This window comes from Molossus molossus, unplaced genomic scaffold (genome assembly GCF_014108415.1).
Source record: "Molossus molossus isolate mMolMol1 unplaced genomic scaffold, mMolMol1.p scaffold_m16_p_24, whole genome shotgun sequence".
NCBI lineage: Eukaryota > Metazoa > Chordata > Mammalia > Chiroptera > Molossidae > Molossus > Molossus molossus.
Window position 1 is genome coordinate 6273621 of NW_023425360.1, and position 25728 is coordinate 6299348.

At 53.5% G+C, this 25728-nt stretch overlaps 1 protein-coding gene across 10 annotated transcripts in view; it reads right to left on the bottom strand.

The window, feature by feature from the left end:
- Positions 1-3739: 3739 nt before the first annotated feature.
- The window catches only part of AKAP13 (A-kinase anchoring protein 13), a 258664-nt gene continuing 236675 nt past the window's right edge, over positions 3740-25728 (bottom strand). For 6 of the 10 annotated variants that reach the window (XM_036278130.1, XM_036278129.1, XM_036278128.1 and 3 more), the window contains 14 exons: positions 24647-24897; positions 21095-21220; positions 20874-20991; positions 19722-19970; positions 15907-15983; positions 14905-15086; positions 14716-14798; positions 12642-12836; positions 11860-12021; positions 11136-11206; positions 10631-10675; positions 7750-7800; positions 6435-6884; positions 4154-4777 (listed from right to left, as the gene is read on the bottom strand). In XM_036278130.1, coding sequence (XP_036134023.1) covers positions 4169-4777; positions 6435-6884; positions 7750-7800; positions 10631-10675; positions 11136-11206; positions 11860-12021; positions 12642-12836; positions 14716-14798; positions 14905-15086; positions 15907-15983; positions 19722-19970; positions 20874-20991; positions 21095-21220; positions 24647-24897 — 2669 coding nt within the window. In that variant the 3' untranslated portion in view covers positions 4154-4168. Of the gene's footprint in view, positions 3805-4153; positions 4778-6434; positions 6885-7749; positions 7801-10630; positions 10676-11135; positions 11207-11859; positions 12022-12641; positions 12837-13087; positions 13273-14715; positions 14799-14904; positions 15087-15906; positions 15984-19721; positions 19971-20873; positions 20992-21094; positions 21221-24646; positions 24898-25728 lie in introns of those variants that run through there. The other 4 variants (XM_036278132.1, XM_036278131.1, XM_036278135.1 and 1 more) reach the window with 2 other exon arrangements.

The window sequence follows — 25728 nt, forward strand, 5'->3', positions numbered from 1 at the left end:
AGAAGGGCTTTACAAGAATCTGAAGGCAATAACTAGGCAGGAAGATAAATAAAATACAACCCCATACAAGGTGGAAAAATTCCAGAAAACGCCGAGAAGAGTCTTTACAGTTTAAAACTGCTTTACTTTATACATAATTACAAATTAATGTACAGCCTCTAGGTTTTAACTCCTTGTGTAATAGGATTCGGCACAGAAACGACAAACGCGAGCAGAGGTCTGGGTGTCGGCGGTCGACCTCCTGCAGACCCGGGTGTCTCCTTGCGCCCCATCAGGCACGGGACACGGGACACCACAGGCTGAGCCGTGACCGCAGGCAGGCCCGTCTCCTGAAGACAAGCAGGGTGAAGACCAGGGTGCGCAGAGGCTGGAGGTCCGGAACCTCTGGGTTCACAGCAGGGAGGCGCCGGCAAAGGCCGGGCTCAGACTGGGTGTCTGCAGCAGGTCAGCTCGGTCTGTGGCCGGAGACTAACCGCATAGATTTGCCCGTCTTCAAACCTTAGCAGGATGAAATAATTCAAGGCCTGTCATCTTTTGACAAATTAAATTAGACAAAGACACGGAAGGAAGCCTTTGTTCTGTTCTTGTTTTTTTTGTTTCTCCTTTTATGGCAGCATCAAAATACTTTGCATTTTAAAACCTGGCCAGCAGGCGGTTGGTTCCAAAGCTCTGGTTAACTAGGAATGTTAATGCTACATTGAAAGGAAGAGGAAGAACCAAAGGGACACAGTGCTGGGCTGGGACGGCCACTCGGGACCTTAGTCGTGTGTGTCCAGCGGTCCTGCAGAAGGAAGGAGAGTCACACCTCTCTCCACCTCTGCCAACCACCGCTCACTCTACAGGCTGATTTCTGGGCATGGCATTCCAAGGGCATCGAGCAGGAAGGGGTGGGGGTGTCAACGCCCTTCTGCAGTGTCCCCTCCAAACCGCCCTCTTTGTGGCCACCCGGGCCCCCTCACCAGGACAGTCTCTCTAGACCCCTCCCAGGGCTTGGCTGTCCTCTGGACACCAACGAACCCCCAGGGGCCTGGACATGTGTGCTCACTGCCGCTAATTCCGGGGCTTAGGAACACATCAGGGACAGATGAGCAAAGGGACAAGGGTCAGGGGTACCGCCCTGAGACTCGACAGGGCAAAAGGTCGGATTCGTACCTCTTCAAAAAAAGATCTCGACCCAGACTCCTTGCCCCCTGCTGTCCGGGGGTAGAGGGTAGGATGTTGGCAAAGGCCGCAGTATGGCAACATGTGTGTTTTTAACCCTCTCCGTTTTCAAAGGCAAGCTGTCACAAAAACGGAGCCAGCTGATGGCAGCGTGTGAAGTGCACGCCACCCAACGGGGATGACGACGACTGAGATGACAACACAGAGAAGAGACACCAGAAGCGGGAAACCCGAGGACTCCGGGAGGTGTCTCCCCCCGTCCCCCCAGAACGTTGACCAGTGTTGGGCCTCTGGTGTTTTTTGGCTTGAAGAAGCACAACTTCGTGCAGGGACACTGCACACTGAACCCAAGTCACCCAAGAAGACAGCCCTTCCCCCAGGAAAAGAACCCAGACGCGGCTCAGACCGGTGACAGCAGTTCTCAAGGTCATGAGCACACGCACGGGTCGGGGCTTGCGGACTGAAACCAAGCTGTGCAGCCACGCACAGAACTCAGAGCCCACAGCCCCTCCGTGCCGACACCAGCGACACCGGCACGAGCCCGTCCTGCTGCAGCCCAGAGCGCAGGGGAGGCGGCCCTGCCTTTCCAGGGCCTCCTTCCAGCAGAGGAGGCTGCTGAGACACGGAGCCGCAGGGGTCCCCTCGGCGAGCGCAGCCCCAGGGACAGCAGGACGGGCAGGCCTGTGCCGCGGAGCAGGGTTTCGAGAGAAAGATCAGCTGGTTTTTTCCCTCAAGTCTGTTACTGAAGGACAGGAAACTGTGATGAGAAAAGCGGGCAAATGTCCCTCCTAGGTGGCCAGCTTCTTAACTCTCAAGCAAGAAGAGCTCCCTTGGTCAAAGAATGTGGTGGGGTGGGAGGGGACGGAAAGGGACAGCTTCCCCGACCTTCCTTTGTTCTGGGCCTTCAAGGCCCTTGACAGAGAGCAGGCAGCCGGCCGCTGCTCATTCTGCAGTGATGGGATCGTTGAAACGGTCGGGACAGGATGTTCCCCTTACAGACGCAGACACGGACACAGACGCACACAATAAATAAAACAAATCTAAGCTAACAATTTTAAACCAGACCTCTTTCAAATAAACTGAAAGATAAATATCTCCTTCTGCAAGGCCAGCTTGCAATTCATCAACAAGCACCAAGTTACAGGGTTGTTTTTTTTTTGTTTTTTTTAAAAAGTAAGGTCAAAGACACGTGCTCCTGAGCGGCACAAGGCAGGACCCGAAGGCCACACTGAAGGCACAGCCCAGAGGCCCTCCCGGACGGGGGGGTGGGGCCTCGGGGGAACGCCCACGGGGCCGGGCACCTCCCAGCTGGTGACAAGCTGGAGCCAAACACAGACCCGAACCCAGAGGGAAACAGGAGAGGAGAGAAAACATAAAACACAGGCAGCATTGGAGGCCTCAAGTGGCAGAAAACAACCAACAGAACTTTAGATTAAAAAAATTTTTTTCGAAACTGAGATTTTGCCAAGGCCTCCTGACACAGAATGAGAACCTTCCCAGGCCACACGCAGAGCGGCCCTTGTCACCTGTCCTGGTGAAGACCACCACGCATGGGCTGAACACCGTCACCTGAACCGACTGCTCAGCCAGCGCCCGGCACAGGGGTGGGGACACGCTCCGCAGGAGACTCCCTGTTGGGAGTGCCAAGGGGGCCGCTGTCCCCCACAGGGAGGACCAGGCAGGAACGGCTCCCCTTGGGGAGTCATCACGAGACCTCAGGAAGATTGTCAGGAGGCCGTGGCCACTTCTGAGTGATCAGTGACAACCAAAAAGTGTCACACGGCAGGGGTGATGGCCAGGAGACCTGCACACTCCATGGGCACCCAGAGGCTGTGGGCAACCTCTGGACAGCCCGTGGGGGGTCTCTTCACTAATAAAATGAGATACTTTTTTGGGGTGACATCAACATCAATGTGGTGCAGATCATGTTTTTCCATCGCATCAAGTCTTCTCACGGGTTTGCACAAATGTGTGCCATCCCTTCCGGAGTGGCACGAGAGACAGGCCAGCAGGCATGAGGTGTGGGGGTGGGACCCCCCGGAGGCGGAGCGGGGAGATGCGGGCGCCCGCGTGGTCTGCTGGCTCCCCGGCGTCTGTGCAGACGGGTCAGCGCGTGTACACACGGACAGTCCACACTACCTGCTGTGGGTCTGCAGTCTGTCCCCCAAAATAAAAGGCAGCCAGCATTTCATGCCTCATTTGCAAACATGCTTTCAGCTTTTAGGAAGTCCTGACATGACCAACATCATCGCCTGGACCTCTGGGGACACCTCTCAGTGTGGCACCCTCGGCAGGGCCGGTCCCACCCCGGCAGTTGCTGGCAGGGACCAGGTGGGTAAGCCCAGGACGCTCCGTCCTCGGTCCACAGCCGGGTCGTGCGGACGAGTGCGCGTGCGCACCGTAGGAGGGGCGCTGGAAGAACGGCTTGGACGAGGGCGCGTGCGCGTGCGCACAAGAGGAAGCGCGCTGGAAGAGCTCGGGGTTGACCACAGCGCGTGCGCACAGCAGGAAGCGCGCTGGAAGAGCTCGGGGTTGACCACAGCGCGTGCGCACAGCAGGAGGGGCCGGTGGCTGGGTCAGCGGAGCAGAGGGGTCAGCAGAAGATCTCCTCCCCCTCGGCGGGCACTTCTGCCGCAGGGCCATCTGGAGACGGGGGAACAAGAAGGAAAAAGACATTCAGAAAAAACTGAACCCCCTCGCCCTCCCCCCCCCCCCCCCAGACACAAGTTTTCTGAGGTGCACACAGATGACGGCTGGTGGCCGTGGACTTGAATGAGGTTCCGCGCCGCCTTCCCGGTCACGCCCAGGCCGGGGCAGGGGGCGCACCCAGTGCGGAGGGGCGGAGAGCCCGGGGTGGGGGTGGGGGGGGGTAGCAGGGACCGATCACAGCTCCGAGGCGGAGGCCCGCAGACACTCTAAGTGCAGGTTGCTGGCCTGTCTCATCGGGGCGAGCGAGCATCGCCTAACAGTCACCAGGAGGGCGATCTCGGGCATCTCGGAGAACCAGTTACCGCGGTGGATTACTGGGCGGATTGCTGGGCGAGGCTGGGAGCGCAGAGACTGGCCTGCCCCTCCGGGCCGCCTGCCCCCCGCCCCCTGCACGGACCACGGGCAGGTCTGAGACGCTCCTGCACCGGCGCCTCGGCCCTCCGCGCCCAGAAGTGGGCTTGGTGAGAACCGTCTGGCTCTCCACTGAATGGCCCCTGTCCTGTCCCACTGCACTAACCCCTGCCCTGCACGGGGTCCAGGGACCACACGGCCACAGGAAACTGGGGGACTCACCACCGGGCTGAGCGCGGCCTCCTTTGTTCTTCTTCTTTTTCTCCTTCTTGTCCTTTGGCTTTGATAATCCGAACAGGCGGCTGGAGGAGGAGGTGGGCACCGAGGTGGGGCTTGGACCCTCTGGGACTTTGCTGGTTTGGCTGGTGGGACTCAGTATGTGAAAAGGCCCCTTGTCTTTGTGTGTCCGAGTAATACTGTTCCTTTTGGGGGACACTGAGAGTTCTGAGTCCAACGATCCTGATTTGGCTATTGAAGGTGCAGACGGCGAGGGGGGCTCCTCGGGGTTGGGGAGGAAGGATGGGATCCTCAGCAGCTTGGTGTGCTGGTGTGCGACCTGCAGGCGTGCAAGAGAAGGGGTTCTTAGAGGCGGCGGCACCGGTGCCCGCTCGGACGCACCTCAGCTGCAGTTTGTGGGTCGCGCAAGAGGCAGCCACTCGGCGAGTTCTCTCATGTCAGTGTCTCTCTCTCTCTTTCCCTCTCTCTCCCTCGCTCCCACTCTGTCTGATGATAAATAGAAGCATATATCCTCGGGTGAGGATTAAAAAATTAAAAAAAAAAAAAAGAATTAGTAAGATCTGGGATGAGGCAGCTTAAAAAGAACTCTCACCCCTAAAAAAACAGGGGCGCTGCCGATCTGAGGACTGACTGCTACACATGTAATCATTTCGCGGCTAAGAGATTCCGGAAGCTGTTCAGATAAGGAGGCAGGTGGAGAGTGGGGTGTACACCCAGATTCTAGTCACAGGCGAAAGCAAAGACAGGGCGAGATGAAGACAAGCAGCCGAACACGCGCGTGCTCTGGGCACCTGTGGCAGCCCCGCCCACCCCACTGGGCTGAGAGGGGCCCTCCTGCGTGGTCAGCAGTGCAGAGCTACCTGCTGCTCCCACCACACGCGGCAACCTCGGCAGGAAGCAGAGCTGCCCGTTCTAGAAGATGTCCCTTGTTCATGGCGCAAGGTCAGTCAATCAAATGGCAAAGGAATGGCAGGGATCTAGACAGGTGACCTGTGCACGCCCAGGCTTCCCATCTGCCCCGGCGCCCAACTCAGAATAACCATGGAGCCCACAGGAAGAGACTCGGAGTGGGAGCTGCAGAAGGAAAAGCCTTCTTCCCACAGGAGTAGCAGCTACAGAGAAGGAGTCTTCACCAGCACCCCCAGCATGGATTTCCTCTCTATGTAAGAAGAGCTGCTGCCCTGGCTGGTTTGGCTCAGCAGTTAGAGCATTGGCCTGCGGACCAAAGAATCGTGGGTTCGATTCTGGTCAAGGGCATGTACCTTGGTTGCAGTTTGATCCCTGGCCCTGGCTGGGGTGGTGTGGGAGGCAACCAATCGATATGTCTCTCTCACATGGATGTTGCTCACTCTCCCTCTCCCTCTCTCTCTCCCTTTCCCTCCCCCCTTCCTCCTCTATCAGAAGATAAGTAGAAAAATATCCTCGGGTGAGGACTGGAAAACACCAAAGCAATCAGAATGGTCCCACCTAAAGGGACCTGTAGCTGATGGGGGAAGTGCACCAAGCATAAGGGACCATGCAACCCAGCAATTGCCCTTGACCGGAAATGAACCCATGACTCACTGGTCCGTGGGCTGATGATCCAACCGCGGAGCCAAACCGGCCAGGGCTGGACCCTTCTGATGTCTTATGTGGGACAGAGAAGAGGCTGCTCCCGAAACCCCAGCTGGCTGACCACCGCTGTCTCAGACACGCTGAGGAAGTACCGGTCAGCCCCTAAGCTGCCACTACCTCCCTGACCAAATCCCCAGCCTACCATCCTGCTCCTCAACCTCTTGCAGATGAGAAAAGGAGAAAAGACCCTCTTCCTCACCTGCCCCTTTTACGAAGGAAGACATTCTTACAAAAACAAACACGCTGACCTTGCATCTCCGCCCACGTCCCCCCGGTGCTTAGACACAGAGGCTCTCCATTGTGTCAGCTGTGTCCTGGCCGCATCGGTGACAGGCACCGCATCTGCTCCTGGCTCTCGTTACCTGACAGATGTCCCGGTCGCCCTGCCGCTGGCTGAGCCGCTCCGTGTCCCGTCTCAGCTGCTCCTGCTCCCTCTCCAGCTGCTTCTGCGCCGCGCGCAGCCTCTCCAGGTCGTACTGGTAGACGCCCTTCTTCTGCTGCAGCTCGTCCCGGTCCCTCTCCAGGTCCTGCTGCCCCCGCTGCACCTCCTCCTCGCGCTGGGCCAGCCGGGCCTCCCGCTCCTGCAGGGCCCGCTCCCGGGCCTCCCACTCCCGCTCCCGCCGGCGCTTCTCCTCCAGGTGCTGCGCCTGCTGCTTCTGCAGGTTGGCCAGGTCCTGGCGCTGCTTCTCCAGGCTGCGCTGCTTCTCCTGCTCCACGAGGGAGCTGGGGCGGGGCGCGCTCCGGCTGAGAGCCCTCTCGTTCAGCATCAGCTTCTGGTCCTCGATGTAGCTGTCCTGCTGCAGCACCACCCCCTGTGGAAGCGCCGGAGGAGACAGATGCAGCCCTGGCCAGGACGGCAGGCTCCCTGCCCCTCCTGCCCCCGTGCCCGGGGCCCTGGTCACTGCACAGAGCACACCCCAGGAGAACTGTGGGCAGGTATCGAACAGGGACGTCAATGTGTCCGTCTGTCGGACTCGTCACTGCTGTCTGCAGTCACCGGCACTGCCTGGGGTGGGCAGTGTGTGTTTGGAGGTGGGGGCAGGTAGCCAGAGATTGGTTAGATTTCCAAGATGAAAGTGAGCGGAATTAGAGGGTGTTCCCAGAAGAGCTGTTCGTGAGGGCCACATGTCCCGGTACCAGAGACATGGGACAGGGAAACGCACACACGAGAGTCTTTGCAGAGTGTGGTGACCGCCTGTGCACGGCCACCACAGTACGACTGCCCGCCACCCGTCCCCAAGCCAGGCTCGGAAGGCTGAGGGTATCCAACCACTGCGTCTGAGACGGTCCTCGTCCCAGAGCCGGTCTTGTCTAGACTGAGGTCCCGCTTACCCGTAAGCAACCTACAGACTCAGAGATCCAGGCCAGCTGGGCTCAGCGGTTAGAGCATCGGCCCTCGGACCAAAGGGGCTTGGGTTCGATTCCGGTCAAGGGCACGTACCTGGGTTGCAGGTTTGGTCCCTTGCCCCGGTTGGGGTTGTGTGGGTGGCAACCGATTGATGTGTGTCTCTCACATCGATGTTTCTCTCTCTCTCCCCCTTCCTCCCTCCCCCCTCCCTTCCACTCTGTCTAAAAATCAATGGAAACATCCTCGGGTGAGAAGTCAGCAAACAGTCCGGGCCCACACCACGCCCTCCTTACCATTTTTCTGGGAAGAAGGGAGGGAGGGGCACACACCTGCAAAGTGCTGAGCAGCTGGTGCAGATGAACCACGCTCTGGACGACCTGCTGCAGAGAACACAGCGGGGACCCGCGTCAGGACCGCCTCAGATCCCGCCACACTGCCTGTCACCCGACCAGGAACCTCCCAACACTCAGCAAGGCGCCTGCTCTCAACAAAATATCTGCAGACTGAAAGCACCAAAGAGAAGAAGCAGGTACAAGTAGCCAAGGAAAACGAAAGACGACCAGACAACTGTGTGTAGAAGAGACATCGGCACACGGTAAAACGTATTCTAGAGCTCCCGTTACTCAGAATGACGCACAGCCCAGTCGGAAAGAACAGCAGGTCATGAAGCCAAGGACAAGAATTTACTATCTGCTACAAGTAGCACTTCTAAATCAACTGGGAAGAATAGTCAATGAATTTTTCTGAGAAAATTAGCTAAGCCTTTGGAAGAAATTAAGTTTGAACCCTGGCTCGCACTAAACACATTCACACAGATGAAACCGTCAAGTGTGAAAGAGAACCATAAAAGAGCCAAAAGAAATAGGAGATTGTTTTTCTTATCTTGAAACAGAAAATGCTTTTCAAAGGCAGAAGGCCATGGAAAGAAAGCACACACACACACACACACACACACACACACGCACATTATCTTCAACTTCCACTATGTGAAATGTAAAAGTAAAAGGCAGAAAGGACAAACTGAACAGAAAGTCAAACAAGAAAGATCTTCGATTGGAAGAAGCTCTCAGAGACCTGTGAGAAATGAATACAATCAGAGGATAACAGGCCAGGAACACAAACCAGCAATTTACAAGGAAAGAAATACAAACGACCAGTCGTATCACACATTAAGAATGACTTAGCCTCGCTGGAAATCAAGTAAGTGCCAACCAAAGAAATACCACTTGAATGCATCAAACCAATAAAACCTCAATTAAAGAATGAAAATCCCCGATGGTGGTCAAGAAAGACGAGAAGGTCAGTTGGGAGAGCGTTAGACTGAAGAAAGACGAGAAGGGGTGTTTGCTGACGGGCAGGGTTACACGCGGCAGAACCCCCTTTCTGGGGGGCAGCCTGCACTCAGGAAGTAGTCATGGACAAGGGCTTCTCGGCTGCATCACATAAAAAGCAGAAGAGCAGAGAAAGAGGGACCGCTGGAAGACTAAGTGGACTATGGGACACCCAGCACAGCCTGCAGCTGTTCCTGAGCACGCCCGGATAAATGTGCTCCGGGGATGCTTCTAACGCGTGTTAGGGGAAAAAGCTCCGAGACGTGAACCTCTGGGAAGTAGTGAGAGAAGTTGTGTGACACTCTTGTTATACTATTCACACAGACTTAGACACATAAATATATGTTACGTAAACCAAGGAACACAGACAATAGTGTGGGGAAGGCAGGAGGGGGTGGGATGGGGAGGGGTCCATGGGGGAAAGGGGGAGGGGCATCTGTAATACTTTCAACAATAAAGATTTAGAAACACATATATGTTTTGTAGAAGAAAAGGCTGGAATCAGAAGCACCGAACATTGAACCCTAGTTATTTGTCCTTGGTGAGATTATGTTTACCCATTTTTTTTAACATTATTAGTTAGACATTTTTCAGATTTTCTGCCACGAATATGTACTCCTTTTATAATACTTAAAAACACACAAAACAACATAATTCTCAGGCTTAGCATTTCTGAGAGTACTTTTTACCTCTCATTTAAGCTTCTTTTTTTTAAGTTTTTTTATTTATTAATGTTTTTGTTACAGATGTTTCTCATTTTTCCCCCATTGACACCCTGCCCCCCTTCCCCTAAGCTTATTCTTAATAAAGAGAGAAAAAGAGAGGCAGAGAGAAGTATGACTGAGCACCAGGAGTGTGCAATCCAAGCCAAAATGCCTAGAATACCCTGGTCGTATCCTACCTCTGAGCTGACGCTTCTTACTAAATATACGGAGAGACGTGGCCAAATGGAAAAGTCAGAAAAGAGCTGTACTTCTAGCACTAGACACCACGAGCAACAGCCTGTGACAACAGGTCTATTTCGTTTAAGGACAAACACTCCGGGAGACCACGGCGTTTGGACTTCCATGCCAACAAATAGAAAACAATATCCCTGTGTTTCAGAAGGAAAGAGGAAAGACTCCATTAATGTAAAACTTCAAAACAGGGCTTCTCAGGAACATAAGGCACTAGGTTGAAAGCAAGAAGAAACCCAGAGAAGATCCTGAAAGGCACACTCCCGAAAGACCACTGTCAGGCACGTAACTCCAGTCCGTGCTCACACAGAATCACACGCTCAGACAATCCAGTTTGGAGAGGGTGGCGATCGAAGGACTTGCAGGGAGAAGGGAGACAGTGAAGAAGTCCAGTGATCCTGCAGGATCGGCGGACTCTGCTGAAGGACGATGGAAAAGCCTCAAATCAGAGTCTGATCTCCAAAGGACGCCAAGGCCCCTTTCAGAGTGCCGCACACGAATCAAAAGCAGGGCACAAAGATAAAAAGTCAACTTGCATCCCTGTAGGCTAAGAAATGATCGCAGATCTGCCCACACGTTAATGTGCCACATTCTAGACTTGTGGCATGAAGTCCAGGTTCCTATTACAGAAAAGGAGACTATGAGTTGTCCTCGTTTGCCTACAATGGATGAAGCTTCACAGCCCGGATTCAGAGAAAGCAAGAGGCTTCTCAAGGGCAGAGGAGTAGAGGCCATTTCCATAGCCAATTCCCTGGCACAATGCCAGGTGACACCAGGGGCCGGGGAAAGACATGACAAACACCCCATGAAGTATGCAGAGCACAGCCAGGAATCAGCCTGTTTATACAAGCCAAACAAAAATGAGTATTCCTAACCTAGCAATTACAACAAAATCACTCTTCAGTAGCTCAGAAGGTCCTTACCTCATTGTGTCTTTTAAGCATAAATGCCAGGTTAGCATTTCCACCCTATAAAACAAAAACCACGCATTTTAAAAACACGAAGCTCTCGAGACAGGAATTGGATCGAGTATGTCTGGGCTCCGCTGCAATGTCCCACTTTCGTCCTGTTCTGCTACAGCCTCTCCCTGCCGGGTAATGAAGACTCGATGTTGAGCTGTTACTCAAGCCTTATAAAGAGTTCAGTTCAGGTTGCTTTGGGCCATTTAAACAAAACTCTTGAAAATGGTCTTGCCAGGGCTGTAGTCAAGCTATGAATGTATACATAAAGCTCCAGGCTAGAGAGGCCAGTGATACGGGGACTCCTGACTGCACTGTGTGTTCGAAAATACGTTTTCCTCTTAAAATACACTAGGAAATCAAAAGAGCAAGTCAGGCATCCAGAAGAAGATCAAAGTGGACAAACTTCAAAGATTATGAATTCAGAGAGAAGGGCCAAGGAGGTCTTATCGTATTTTAGGAAAAGTACCTTTTTCAGACCACTATCCGATTCTGTTCTCCTAAGATCTTGGCCATCATCCCCCTCCTCCTTATCTCCTCCTAAACAAACAAACAAGTTTGATTTTAGGTTGTGAAGCAGATTAGCCAAGAAAAGAATACAATATACCGAGTTTAGGGATATATTTCTGATCTCGCTAAAGCCAAAAAAATGGGAAGCCGCTTGGAGGCAGCTAAGCGATTATTAATAACTTTTACTGATGCAGTTCGGCCGGTGTGGCTCAGTGGATTGAGCATCGTCCTGTGGACTGAGAGGTCCGTGGTTCGATTCCTGGTCAGGGCACACGCCTGGGTTTTGGGCTTAACCCCCAGTGAGGGGTGTGCAGGTGGCAGCCGATTGATGCTTCTCTCTCACATCGATCTTTTTCTCTCTCCCTCTTAAAAAAAAAAAATCAATAAAAACATATATAAAACAATCTTTATTAATGTAGAAGAACAAGAAGCAAATGGAATAACAAGTTATTTATTCCTTTGGCTAGAGCTTAGCTCAGATCCGAGGAATATCCTCATTATTCAAAATGAACACGACACTGATAGAGATTCTTAAGTGTTTCAGCGGCTAGATACTCGGATCTCACTAAACCTTTTACTGATGGACTGAGGAGGATGAGATGCAGCTTCTTGATCACAGACCACTTTTAGTTCTGGGTGACGGCAAGGACTGCCCACGAAGCCACGAGTTCACAATCACTTACCTTTGGACGCATTCATCTGATGGCTGTCGAACCCTCCAAAGGTTTCCGCCCTGCGGGGCAAGGACACCGGGCCAACCGCACCTTCTTGCCCAACGGGGCTGCTGACAGCCGGCCCGAGACTGCCTCCCAGGCTTCCGCTCACCAGACTCTGAAGGATCTCCACTGGAAACAGGAGACATGCAAACCCTGTATGTCAAAAAGCTCAGATTCTACAAAAATAAATTGTGTGGAAAAAAGGGATGGTGGGAGGGGTCTGTAAACGACAGCTTACGTATCAAGAAAAACACAAGCCAGACTACAAAGAGGTCTCTGGAGAGAAAGCCAGAAGAGACAGGAACAGACGTGATCACTGACAGTCACAACACCTGCGCTTCTCGGCGGGAGGATGGAGCTTTGATGGGGACAGATGTACACGGGCTCTCAGGGTGTCCGGCCACATTTTATTTCTTGGCCTGGGCAGTGGTTACAAGATGCTCACTGGCCCTGCCTGGGTGGCTCAGCTGGTTGCGGCGTCACCCCGTACACCAAAAAGTTGCGGGTTCGAGTCCCAGGGCACGTATGGGAGGCAACTGGTCGACGTTTCTGTCTTTTTCTCTCCTCCCTCACTTCCTCTCTGACGAAAATCAATTAAAAAAAAAAAAAAAAGCTCACCCGATAACTCACTAAAGCGAAATATTTGTTTGGGGTTGTTTTCTGTATCTGTGTTCTGTTTTGCAATAAAAATGAGTATTAGTGGATAAACCACACTGGGAAAAGAAGGGGCAATAATGAACATAAATTACCCTCATTTATTGCACTTTTCATTAAAGGTCCTCCTTTGAGAGCCTCTTCTGTGTTGGAGCGGAAGAGCATCCTAGAGCTGTGAACTGGGGAGCACTCCTCCGGCAAGGGGGTGCTGCACTCAGTCATGTCCCGGAAAATCGTCTCCTTCTCTTCCAGTAAGAGCAGGATCTGCTGGTCCTTTTGCTGGAGTTGCTCTGCAGGGTGGACGGAGAACAGAGCTGGTGATTTGACTGCTTCGCATGGGCGCCACCTTGTGGTAATGTAGGGCACAGCGAGACCATAAACTCCCCCCGCCCCCTTTATTATTCATCATCAAGACTGTGTCAAGTTTTCTTCTCTACTTTCTACCTAGTAACCCACCCTGGTCTTTCTAGGCAAACATGGGACTTTGGGACATCACAAGCCAGCACTGTTTCCCCAACTTCTTGTTCTCAACCCTCTCTTCTCTGGCTCCGCCCATCATTACCATCTCCTCTTCCCAAGGTCAGCCTGCGGGACTGAGTCTAAGGATTTTTATGTCATCCGTTTCAGCACAGATGATTCCTCCCTCCTCTTTACTGTTTTCCTCTCTCCTCTGAGGACATCACTGGTTCTCTTCCTAAAATCCGCTCTCAGGCACAGACCAGTCATCTGCAATGGAAAAGGGGGGTCCCCTGGCTCCAGCCTGGGCTGCTGTCTAACCCCAAGACTTTCCTCTTGGGAATCTCATCCACTCCCATGGCTCCCAGTACTCCCCAGGTGCTGATCACCCACAGAAGGTACCCCAGACTCGACCCTCTGCTTTGAGTGGGACCCTCTGAGTCCCACTGTCAAGGCGACCTCCACTCAGACCCCTGTTCTCAGCTTGTCAGAAACCTGTCTCCCTCCGGCCCCCCACCTCCTCCCTTTAGCCGTGACCTCTTGCTCGGTTGACACCACCTTTGTCCCCTGCTCACCCAAGCTGGAGCCCCGGGACAGCTCATTTCTTACGTCCATCCCCTCTCCAGCCCGCTTCTTCCTGAACCCATCCCGTCTCCCCACGCCCAGAGGGACCCCACTCCCTCAAGCACGTCTCCCAGTTGGCTTCAATACTGATTTTTTAAAGTGAAGTGTAAATTTTACTAAGAACTATCTCATTCCCTGTTGCCTTTCAAGACCTGGTGCCTTCATCTCCCATCACTTGGCCCTGACCCTCCAGACACACGGAGCCTGTCAAACCTGTCCTTCCTTGGGGGACACATCACGGCCTTTCCCACACTTCACTCATTTGTCTTGTCTGCTGAGTCATTTTTCCAGGTACCCTCCTGTGTCATCTTTCTTGTGAGACTCACCACCGGCAGGACTAGGAGGTCCCATACACGTTACATGAGCCTGTGGCCCAGGGAGCCACTTGGTGGCCTGTCCCTCAGTGTGTCTCCCTGGCTAGCTGAGCTGGTGTAGGAATTGGCATCCCCGGCACCCAGCGGGATGCCTGGCCAGGTGCTGCATCCGTGTCGGAGGAGGAAGTTCATCCCCGCCATCCTGATCACGGACAGGTACATCCGACGCGGGCAGGGAGCAAACCCCTGGCTGAACCATACGCTGGATGGGGCCTGGTGTGCTCGGCCTTTGTGGACCTCAGCTTGCTCACCTGCACAATGGGCACTGAAGCCGAGTCCCGCAGGGACACTGACGAGACTACACAAACCAGTAGGGACTTAAATGTGGTCACACATCATCAAGAGGTTCCCTTCCCCCCGAACCACCTCACAACGCATCTGTGAACAGGTGGGCCAGCAGCCGGGGTAACTGATGGAAACAGATTAACTGGGAAATTCCCTTCCTCGAGTACACCTTTCCTTCTTGATTTGATTCGAGGTGACCGGGACCAAAGGTCCAAGAACTCTGATGCTGAGACGGGAGAATCAACAATCCTTGATCTGGGGTCGGACACATTCCTAGAGCTGTTTTGTATCGGGACCCCGTTAGCTCAGACGTGGTTTCCCCTTTGTGAAAAGCTGCTCTTCACCCTGTTTTCAAGGGCCTGCGGGGCGGCTCTGGAACCCGGGGCCTGGGAAGAACCTTGGCCACTGGGGGCTCCACAGACAGCTTTACCTTTTAGTTCCCGGGCTTTGAGGTCCAACATTTTCTTCTCCTCCTCACTCTCGCTGGGAATGCCTTCATCTTCATCTCTGTTCCTAATACAACCAAAGTGAAACAACATTGCTAGACGAGTGCTCCGGGGACGGCCCAGCCTGGGAGGACACCGCAGGCCCGAGCGCGCCGACGGGCGGGGGAGCTTACAGGGCGTTGATCGTGTCCTGGATGATCTGGATCCAGCTGTTCCGCTCCTCCTTGGAGCTCGCGTGGACCTCCACCATCTCCGGGTCCTTCACGCCCATGCTGATCAGGAACAGACCTTTCTCCTCGTGCGCTACTTCCCGCACGATCAGCTTCTTCAGGGAGATCACCGTTGATTTCTGGTCCTGGAAAAGGGGGAGGGGAGATGTAGGACATGCACGCGATGTTCTAACTCGTAAGGGGGATGTCAATCTCAGGGGAGACCAGATGCCCTTTTATCTATTCATTAAAAAAAATGTTTTTTTCTTTATTGACTTTAGAGAGAGAGGAAGGGAGAGGGAGAGAGATAGAAACATCGATGAGAGAGAACATCAACTGGCCGCTTCCTGCACGCCCCCCACTGGGGATCAGGCCCACAACCTGGGCATGTGCCCTGCCCGGGAATCGAACCGGCGACTTCTTGCTGCATGTGTCACCCTCAACCACGAGCCACACTGGCCGGGCCAGATGCCTTTTTAAAGCATACGGTTTAACAAACAGCAGAGATGGGAGAAAGAGAAATATGTCGTTATCTCACTTATAGTTTATCAGTTTATAAACAGTTTATCAAACCGTTTATAGTGTTCCATAAAGGAAATGGCCATTTATGGCTCTGAAGGTTCTCGTCCTCTCTTTAGCACGATGACTCGCCCACGTCCCCCGCAGAACCCGGCGGCAGTATTACAGAGCAGCATGATCGATGGAGCGTAATACGTGAGAACTGCTCCAGTGACCCATGTCCAAGGATTGTAAGGAAACCGAAAAACAGTATTTTCGGGGGGCGGGCAGTGGAGGGCCAGAAAATTGCAAGGGTATATAAGAAATCATTCAGACGTATCTGTCCTGAGCGGATTAGTTTTGAGAGGGTGGGAGACCAACAATACAGTGTTTAACGTATGCTCAAAACTTACCCCCAACTGCCTGAATACTACCATTAACTCCAAACCGCACAAACACTCAGCTTACCAGTGACGCAAAGATGTACTTCTGGTCTTTTTCTTGAAGGAAAACTAGTATGTCAGTGAGCAGAACGGCCTGGACCTCTGTGAAGTGGGGAGAGAAGAGAACAATGATACTGAGAAGCACACCCCAAACGCTCGCTGTCCCTGCCACCTCTCATCATTCCCTGAAGGGACAAAGTCTGACCAGCCGGGCACGGTCTGAGCAGTTCTATTAGCAACCCAGCAGCACAAAAAGCCCAGGGCCAGAGACCGCGCTCCTCCAAGGCGTCCAATATCCATTTCTGCGCGACCCTGCTCTGGATGTTAGGTTTTTAGAGACATTTTAAAAAGAGACTTGGCCCTGGCCAGTTTGGCTCAGCGGTTAGATCGTCGGCCTGCGGTCCGGAGAGACCCGGGTTCGGTTCCCGCTGAGGGCACGTACTTCGCTTGCAGTTTGTCCCCGGCCCTGGTTGGTCGTGCGGGTGGCAGCCACTCGATGTGTCCCTTCACATCGATGTTTCTCTCTCTCTCTCCTTCCCACTCTATCTGTACAAAAAATGGAAAAATATCCTCAGGTGAGGATAAAAAAAATAATAATAAAATAAAAAGAGACTTGTATCACCAACGCCTTATCTCGGAAACGTTTAAGTCCTCACTTCTGGAAAGAGACATCCCAGAAGGCGAGGTTGTAAGAATGAAATACTTTAAGAACATCCCCGCAGAGCAGGTCTTTGAGGGATGTTAAACAGCAGCATGGCCCACAGCACACTGGTCACGGGGCTTCTCACCTCTGATTACAGGGGTGGGAAAGGCGTGGGCAGCTGCCAGGCAAGGAAGCCGCCAGGAGCTGGTGCAGGAAAGCATCTAACTCTAAGGAGAACAGAAGGGCCACAACCGCCCTCTGATTTCACAGGACGTGCACACACACAGCTTTCTGTCCCGTCCGCCTCGGCCTCGCTGTGCTGTGGGAACAGCCTCTCGGCTTCTCCAGGAAAAGAAAACAAACCCGGGAGATCTCTGCAACACCGCCAACAACAAAAAACAAAACAGAAACCAGAGAAACGAACATGTCTGGCGGGATCTAGGAATCGCAAGAAGGCCACACTCTCGCTATAATTCTCTAGGAGCAGAGAACAATCTTCCATCAGTCCCTCAAGGACAGAGTCTGACATGTCGGTCATCCTCTGAGATCTGAGAGGCTGGCCCCCAGTGGCGTCCTCTCTCCGGGGACGAGGACCTACAATGCCGGGGGGACAGGATGGACAGGACCATGCAGCCCCCCGGGAGGTCAGCGCGGCACAGCCATGAACAGAACAGACGCAAGGAGGTGTCGTTTCCCAGCCTAGGTGACAGTAACTTTTCCATGCGCTACCTTTACCTTTTTGAGTTTACTTTTAGGTGATGCATGCGGCTGCCCCGCCCCCAGAACAAGAAAACACACGTTTCAGGATCCCGCAGTGGATGTGATCAGTCAGGGGAGCAGAGCGAACCCGCCCTCCCCGGGGCACCCACCCGGGACGGGCTGTTCTTGGCGGCGGGTCACGTGGGGGGAGCATGACTCAACACCGGCTCCTGTCTCCTCTGGCGGCCTTTCGGGTCAGAAAACCATCGTCCCGCCGCGGGCTGGGGCCCAGCTCCGTTCCGACAGCTGGAAGCTATTAGTTTTGACTCAGGGACTTGGATCAACAAACTGCTTTGCAAAGGAGGGTGGAGCGAGCTGGCTCCGGGCAGCGGCAGCTCTAGAAAAGCGCCTCGTGGGACAGGGCAGGTGTTCCTGAGCGGCCGCCGCAGAGACGGGTGCAGGGGGTTCAGGGGGCGCAGGGGGCGCAGGGCCGAGGACAGCACGGGCACCTGGCTCCAGGGAGGCGCAGGGACCTCGGTCCTGATTCCCCATGGCCACTGAGCCGTGCATGGAGTCGGTGGCCAGAGGGGTATTTCCTTTCTGAGATGACTCGCCTTCCTCTGCCCGCCCCCTGCGGGAATTCAGGCCTGGGGGAGCTGCTCCCTGAATCACTGCAACAGGGATCCTCGTCGTTTCTGTCGCCAGACTTCCTCACCCCGCTTTGCACTGGACTACAATCAGCTGCACCCCTTGCCTGCTTGGACCCTCCATTCTGAACCCCTTCTTTGCTCAACTCCATCCACAGTACCAACGAGCAACTCCTCAGTCTGGAGCGTGCACCCCACAACCCGCCTACAGCCGTTTCCTCCGGCCTGGCCCCCCGCTCCCTGCCGCCCTCTCTCGGCTGGTCTGAGAGCCCACTGCCTGCCCTTCCCCAGATGCCAGGCTTCCGGCTGCCTCTCCCCTTTCTGCCCGGCCCCTCCTCTTCATCCTTCAAGACTTAAATGCCACTCCGAACCCTGCCCCGGTCCTCACTGCAGGTCCCTATTCTAGGGCCCAACCCGCCAGAGGACAGTCTCTCCACCCTCTTCCCAGCATCTGTGTCGGGGGAGGGGATCCTGCTTCCTTCCCTTCGAGACCATCTGGCTGCCTGGGTCGCACTGAGTCTAAGCACAGGGAGACTGGCGGAGGGCTCCCGGTGCTCTCTGAACAGCTCCCTCGACCTCAGAGGTGACAGACACACCCGCCACTTCAGTGTGAGGCGGGAGGGTTTGGCTCCTTGGACCCGGCTCCCGAGGCCAGGAGGACCGGGTGCTCCCAAACACTGGAGCCCGATCTGCCCAACAGGCCCCGGGAGTAAAGTTGGATGAAAACAATTATTTTTAAAAAATCAAATGGACAGCCCTGGCCGGTTTGGCTCAGCGGTTAGAGTGTTGGCCTGCGGTTTAGAGAGACCCGGGTTCGGTTCCTGCTAAGGGAACGTACCTCGGTTGCAGTTTGTCCCCGGCCCTGGCTGGTGGTGCGGGTGGCAGCCACTCGATGTGTCCCTTTCATGTCAATGTCTCTCTCTCTCTCTCTCTCTCCTCCCTCCCACTCTATCTGAACAAAAAATGGAAAAAAATGTCCATGTCCTCGGGTGAGGATAAAAATCAAATGGACAGATGCATTAACAAACCTCATAACTTCCTTAACTGGACGTAGTTGGTCATTTGAAAACCAAAAGTTGAAACCAAACTGAAAGCAAATGTCTTGTGATCTCTTTTGCTTCGAGAAAAAGGGATGACCACAGAGTTGAGTGGATCTGGTGGATGTGAGGTAATTCCCCATCGCTCTAAGGTCGCAGGAGCTGAAAACCCCTCACATCTTCATGCCAGTGATGTAGGTGTTTCTCATCTCAGACTCTGGGAACTGTCTCATGGTGCTTCCCTGGGGGCAAATGTTCTGCCAGAGGCCCCAGTCCCCAGCCTGTCGTCCTTCCCTGTGGGACCTTCCTTGGCGCGTGCCTTTGTGTTCATCCTACCCCTTGCTCTGTTCCCTAAAACCTGCTTTTCCCAGACTACATTTCCTCGTATACGTCCTGTATTTATATGATTTTATTTATTTTTTAATAATTCTTCTTTATTGATTTTAGAGCGAGAGAGAGAAACATCAATGAGAGAGAACATCAATTGGCTGCCTCCTGCATGCCCCCCATTGGGGATCAGGCCCACACCCTGGGCATGTGCCCTGACTGGGAATCGAACCCGCGACCTCTTGGTGCAGGGTCGACGCTCAACCACTGAGCCACACCGGCCGGGCTGTATTTATATGATTTTATAAGCTATCTCAAACCAGACTTTCTCATACAAGAGTAAGAACAACTAAACGGTGGTGTTCCTTCGTGAAGTCTGGACACGGGCTTCCCAGGGAAAACCTGGTGGTGAGTTCCTAACGAGACTCTGGCTTTTGCCTGCCGTCCCCGGGCACCTGCTCAGGCCCGGAGGAAACACGGGACTCACCTTTCAGCCTCCCCGCCGCGTTCTTCAGAAACACACTCCCGTCCCGCACCAGCTTCTTCCGCCTCAGATCCTCCTTGGCAAACATCTGACCGCTCTTCATCCTCATGATCGACTTGCTGTCCGTCTTCGTGTAAATCTCATTCAGACGTACCTTCTTCTCGTAACTCGCCACCTTGCTGTTCACGGCTCCGATCACTTCCTTCACCAGGCTCAAGGACTGAGCCAGGTCTCTCTGCTCCGCGTCGTTGTCTTGGAGAAAAGGAGAGTCGTGTCGTTAGCGGAGCCTTTCCGACAGCCAGGAGGAGGGGACCCCACCCCCTTCCTCCGTGCGGTCCGAGCAACGCCAACACATCAGGGACATGCTGTGTTCTCGAGTCGAAGGAACCAAATGTCTTTAGGGAGGAAGAGGAGCGACAAGTTTCTGGTTTGTCTCTGCTTTACCTAATCTTCCATGTCACTCCTACGGGCAGGACGGAAGGGGAGGGAAAGTGACCCGCAGGACGGTGAGGAGCGGACACTCGGGCACTCACAGGAAGACTTGGTGGGAGCTGCCCCGGTCCAGCGACCAGGGAGAAGTTACGGGCTCAAGGAAACGAGTTACAAAGCAAAAGGAGGGCCCTCGGGGCCTGGGGGCGGGATGGGAGTATGAGCGTGAGCCCAGGTCACTGAACTCCTGATGGAATCAATAAGCGGTTCCTCCCCTTCTGGCCATCATCCACCCTCAGTCTGCTGACACGTTTCAAGTTCTCATTAAAAAAAACCCACGGGCCCTGGCCGGTTTGGTTCAGCGGTTAGAGCGTCGGCCTGCGGTCCTGAGAGACCCGGGTTCGGTTCCCGCTAAGGGCACGTACCTCGGTTGCAGTTTGTCCCCGGCCCTGGTTGGTTGTGCAGGTGGCAGCCACTCGATGTGTCCCTTTCACATCGATGTTTCTCTCTCTCTCTGTTCCCCCCCCCCCCACTCTACCTGAACAAAAAATGGAAAAGTGTCCTCGGATGAGGATAAAAAAAAAAAAAAGAAAAAAAAACCCCACGGATTTTAGGTAAAACCCAGGATCTCTGTGGCCCAGCAGAGCAGGAACGAGCTGCCCCCCCCCCGCCCCCGGGGTGTCTGGAGCTGCTGGGCACCGGGGCTGGAGCAGCCAGGAGGCCCACCTTTGGTACACTGCAGTATCCTCTGGAACAGAACGGGGTACTTGGTGATCCGCTGGGTCACCAGCAGGATGCACTCGGGGACGCCCAGCCTCCGCACCACCGAGCTGCTCATCTTCTTCTGCAAGGAGGAAGGCACAGTCAGGGGCCCCGAGGGAGGGGCGCTCGAGCCAACGGGGACACGCGCTCTGGGCACGGCTCGACGGGCACACGGGAGCCGGTACCTTCACGAAGGCCTGGAAGCGCTTATCCTTGGTGTACAGGTCTTTGAAGTAGCTCACGGACTGGTTGTGCTGCCCGCAGAACTTGCCGTACGTCTTCTTCAAGCGCTCCGCGTTCTCCCCCGAAAACTGCACGGGAAAGAGGCGCGGTCAGGCCGCGGCGCGGGTGGTAGGGGTACTGTCGCCCTGTGCCCCGTTGCCGTCGGTCGGGAAAGCCCACGAGTGCTCCCTCCACTGCCCCGCGAGGCTGAGGGGGCGCAGCAGCTTCACAAAACAGCCTGCGGTCCCCAAGAAAGTTCAATGACCCGGCAACTCACTCCTGGACAGAAAACCACGAGTCCGCACAAGAACTCTCATACACGTGCTCATTGTTCACTAGTCAGAGTCCCACAGCGGGAATGACCCAATGTCTACCAAGGATGCCTGGACAAATAAAACGTGGTGGGTATACGTACGATGGAACACGACTCAGGCAGAAAAGGAAAAGAAATCCCGATTTCAGACATGCTACAACACTGGCGGGCCTGGAAAACGTTACCCTAACACTACGAAAACAGCCAATCACCTGCTACCACGTCTTGTTTTATTTCATTTCCATAAAATGTCCAGAACAGGCACATTAAGAGAGACAGAATGGGGACTGGTGGTTGCCTAGGCCTGTGGCGGTCGCTGGTGGGGTCACAAAAATGTTCCAGGGTGGTGGTAGTGATGGTTGCACAATTCTGTGGGTACACTAACAACCACTGAGCTGTACACCCTTAACGGGTGGTTATATGGCAAATGCATTGTTTCGATAAAGCTGCTATACATACAGTTTGTTTGTTTTTTTTCCTTACTGATTTTTAGAGAGGAAGGGAGAGGGAGAAAGATAGAAACACTGATGAGAGAGAACATCGATTGCCCGCCTCCTGCATGCCCCTCACTGGGGATCAGGCCCACAACCTGGGCATGTGTCCTGACCAGGAATCGAACCGGCGACCTCTTGGTTCATGGGTCGACGCTCAACTGAGCCACACCGGCCGGGCTATACATATAGTTTAAAACAATGAACACAAACATCTATGTACTGTGCAAAATGTGTTCTTGTCATAACCATAGTAATAACACAAGGAGACTCGCTAGAAGTTTTTCATGAGATAGTCAGTCTTAAAAATGTCACCGATAAGAAAGACACCGACACGTCCGTCATGACGAGGCTCTGTGTGCTCCCGTCGCTCAGGGCCAGCAGTCCCTACTCCATTCCCAGATGTGAGCAGTCTCACGGTTCGTCTGGGGACGGGCTCAGTGTGGGGTGACTGACGGGCTACACGTATCCCGGATGACACGTGCTAAGCATCGATTCCCACTGGACTAAAACTCCCTGGAGGCAACACGGTCGATCCTTACCAAAACCTCTGGGCAGCTTTTCCTTCCCCCTCCACCAACAGAAACGCCGAGGCGGTGAGATTTTGCGTGATCTGCTCCCATACTAAAGCGAGTGCCCTCCAGGGTGATTCTCACCCCGGCACCCACGGGGCTGACACGAACCCTACCACCATAGAACTTGCTAGAAGGTGTGCACAGATGCCAGGCGCTACCAACCACACACGTGGAGGTTAGACGAGGGACCTGCACAGGTCCGAGGGTAGAGACGTGGGAAATGCTGGGGGAGGGGGTGTCGAGTGAACCCCTCCCACTTAGAGGCCCCACCGGTTGCAGACACCTGCGCTTAGCATCTGCAGTTATTTCGTAACAGGCACTGCATCAGGCAATGGTCCAAGGCGTATTTACCTTTGTGGGTCCACCTGGCGTTCAGCAGGTGTCCAGTAAATACTTGAAAAAAATGGGTGAATGAAGGCACCAACAATTTAATGGGGTGAGGGGTAGTGGCTCGTGAATACGAGGAAAGGAAAAAATGTCCACCTCCCAGGCAAAGGTCCCAGCAATTAGATTAAGCCTCTGCTTCTACACCGAGGCAGAGATTTTCTGGGGAAATGAGCTCGTCAGATGGGATCTCGGGCCCCTCTGCCTGTTAAGATTATACTGGCAACATTAAAAAAAAAAAAAAGTGTTAAAAAGAAACACTGGACCTGGCCAATTCGGCTCAGCAGTTAGAGCATCAGCCTGTGGACCAAAGGGTTGTGGGGTTCAATTCCTGTTCAAGGGCACGTAGCTGAGTTGCAGGTTTGATTCCTAGCCCCAGTCAGGGTTGTGTGGGAGGCAACCAATCACATCGATGTTCCCTTCCCCTTCCCTCCTTCCCTCCCTCCCTCCCTCCCTCCCTCCCTCCCTCCCTCCCTCCCTTCTCTTCCACTCTATCTAAAAATCAATGGAAAAATATCCTGAGATAATTCACCAAAAAAAACAAGAAAGAGCCCTGGCCAGTTTGGCTCAGCGGTCAGAGCGTCAGCCTGCGGTCTGGAGAGACCCAGGTTCGGTTCCCGCTAAGGGCACATACTTCGGTTGCAGTTTGTCCCCGGCCCTGGTTGGTCATGCAGGTGGCAGCCACTCGTGTCCCTTCACATCGACATTTCTCTCTCTCTCTCCCTCCCACTCTATCTGTACAAAAAATGGAAAAATATCCTCGGGTAAGGATAAAAAAAAAACAAAAACAAGAAAGAAACATTAGGCCCTGGCCTAGCAGCTCAGTCGGTTAGAGCGTCATCCCTATACGCCAAGGTCGTGGGTTCGATCCCTGTTCAGAGCACGTACAAGAATTAACCGATGAATGCATGAATAAGTGGGACAGCAAACTGATGTTTTTCTCCCTTTCCCTTCTTCTCTCTCAGGATTAAAAAAAAAAAAAAAAGGAAGAAACATTAAACTTTTGTCTATGATGTACACATGCAAAAGTTTCAACATACTTTTTAGCCAAATTGTTTTTGATGTACAACTGAAACCACACCACACCTTGACGAAAATATCAGTAAGATACGCTTTACAAACTACTTTACAGACACTTCCTCCTGCCATTTTCTGTGCCGAGGTTGTTTTCAGACACATGAGTTCCTTTAGATTTGAGGCAGAGGGGGAAGTTGAGACTTCCTACAAACGTTTTTTGATTTCTTAAGGTATACTTTTGCTCGTGGTATAGACTTCGAGGAAGAAAAACCAACTTTTATTGCGTACCCACTGCACATGCTAGGTACTTTACATATACATTCCTTTTAACTTTAAAAAATAGTATTAGAAGAACCCTGGCTGGTTTTGCTCAGCGGTTAGAGCATTGGCCTGCGGTCCAGAGAGACCCGGGTTCGGTTCCCGCTAAGGGCATGTACCTCAGTTGCAGTTTGTTCCCGGCCCTGGTTGGTCGTGCGGGTGGCAACCACTTGATGTGTCCCTTTCACGTCGATGTTTCTCTCTCTCTTTCTGAACAAGAAATGGAAAAATGTCCTCAGGTGAGGATAAAAAAAAAAAAAACAGTGTTAGAAGAGAAAATGTCCTCCTTTACAGAAACGGAACTTGGGGCTCAGCGGTTAGAGGGAGTCCTGGGTTCCCCGAGTGAGCGAAGGTGACGGATGCCCCAGCCAGACGTGACCGCGGCTGCGGAACCCCCCGCGCCCCTCCCCGGCTCACCTGATTGACGAGCACGTCTCCCACCTTCCTGATGAGAAAGTTCTTCTCGCTCTTGTCCACCAGGGACTCCTTCTTCCGCTCCAGGATCCGCTGGAAGAACTGGCTGTGGATGCTGATGAGCTCGTCCAGGCAGGGGAACAGCTTCTCCACCATCTGCTGCTCGAACAGCAGCTCGGTCATCATGCCCCGGCTGTACACGTCACTCATGATCTTGAGCGTGCGGATGTGGTGCAGCTCCGTCTGCATCAGCTCTGCCGGAAGGCAAAGCTCAAGGTCAGGGACACTCTGCTGCAAGGACTCCCTTGGCCTCACCGTCCGCGGCCATGAACAGCCCCATTTAACCGCAGGGCTACTCGGAGCCCAGTGTAAACTCTAAAGCTGGGCCGACAGCTGTCTCTCCCCCAGAGTGTTCTCGTCTCCTCCCACCACAGGCTTACTGGATACCATCCCTCTTTGGTGGTTCCCAAACTGGTCTTCACTGGAACTGAAACCTTTCGTAATTTTCTGGGTTCCTATTTCCTAGAAATAGGAAATAGTGTCTAGTCCCTAGTGTAGAAGAGGAATTGAACTGTCCAAGAGATGTCTTGTTAGGCCTGTTGCCTAAATAAGCACTCATATGAAATAAAATCTTCGATGAAATTAGAGAATAATTTTTTGTTTGCATTTATCTTCAGAAAGAGGGGGAGGGGAGGGAGAGAGAGGGGGGAGAGGGGGAGAGAGAGAGAGAGAGAGACAGACAGACAGACAGACATCGATGTGAGTGAGACACATCCATTGGTTGCCACCCGTACTACCCCAACCAGGGCCAGGAACGAACCACAACCAAGGTACGTGCCCTTGGCTAGAACTGAACCCAGGACTCCCTGATCTGCAGGCCGATGCTCTAACCACTGAGCAAAACCGGCCAGGATTAGAGAATAATTAGAGAAAGAGAGAAAAAAAGATCAGAAAGAAGTGAGACCGGGCTCCATACCTCAAAGTTTTCAAAGAAAATCTTTGCGCTACTACACAGCTGAACCTCGACCCTCCATGGCCCAGTACACGGCCCGATGTACTGGGAAGCACATGCTGGACAAGGCATG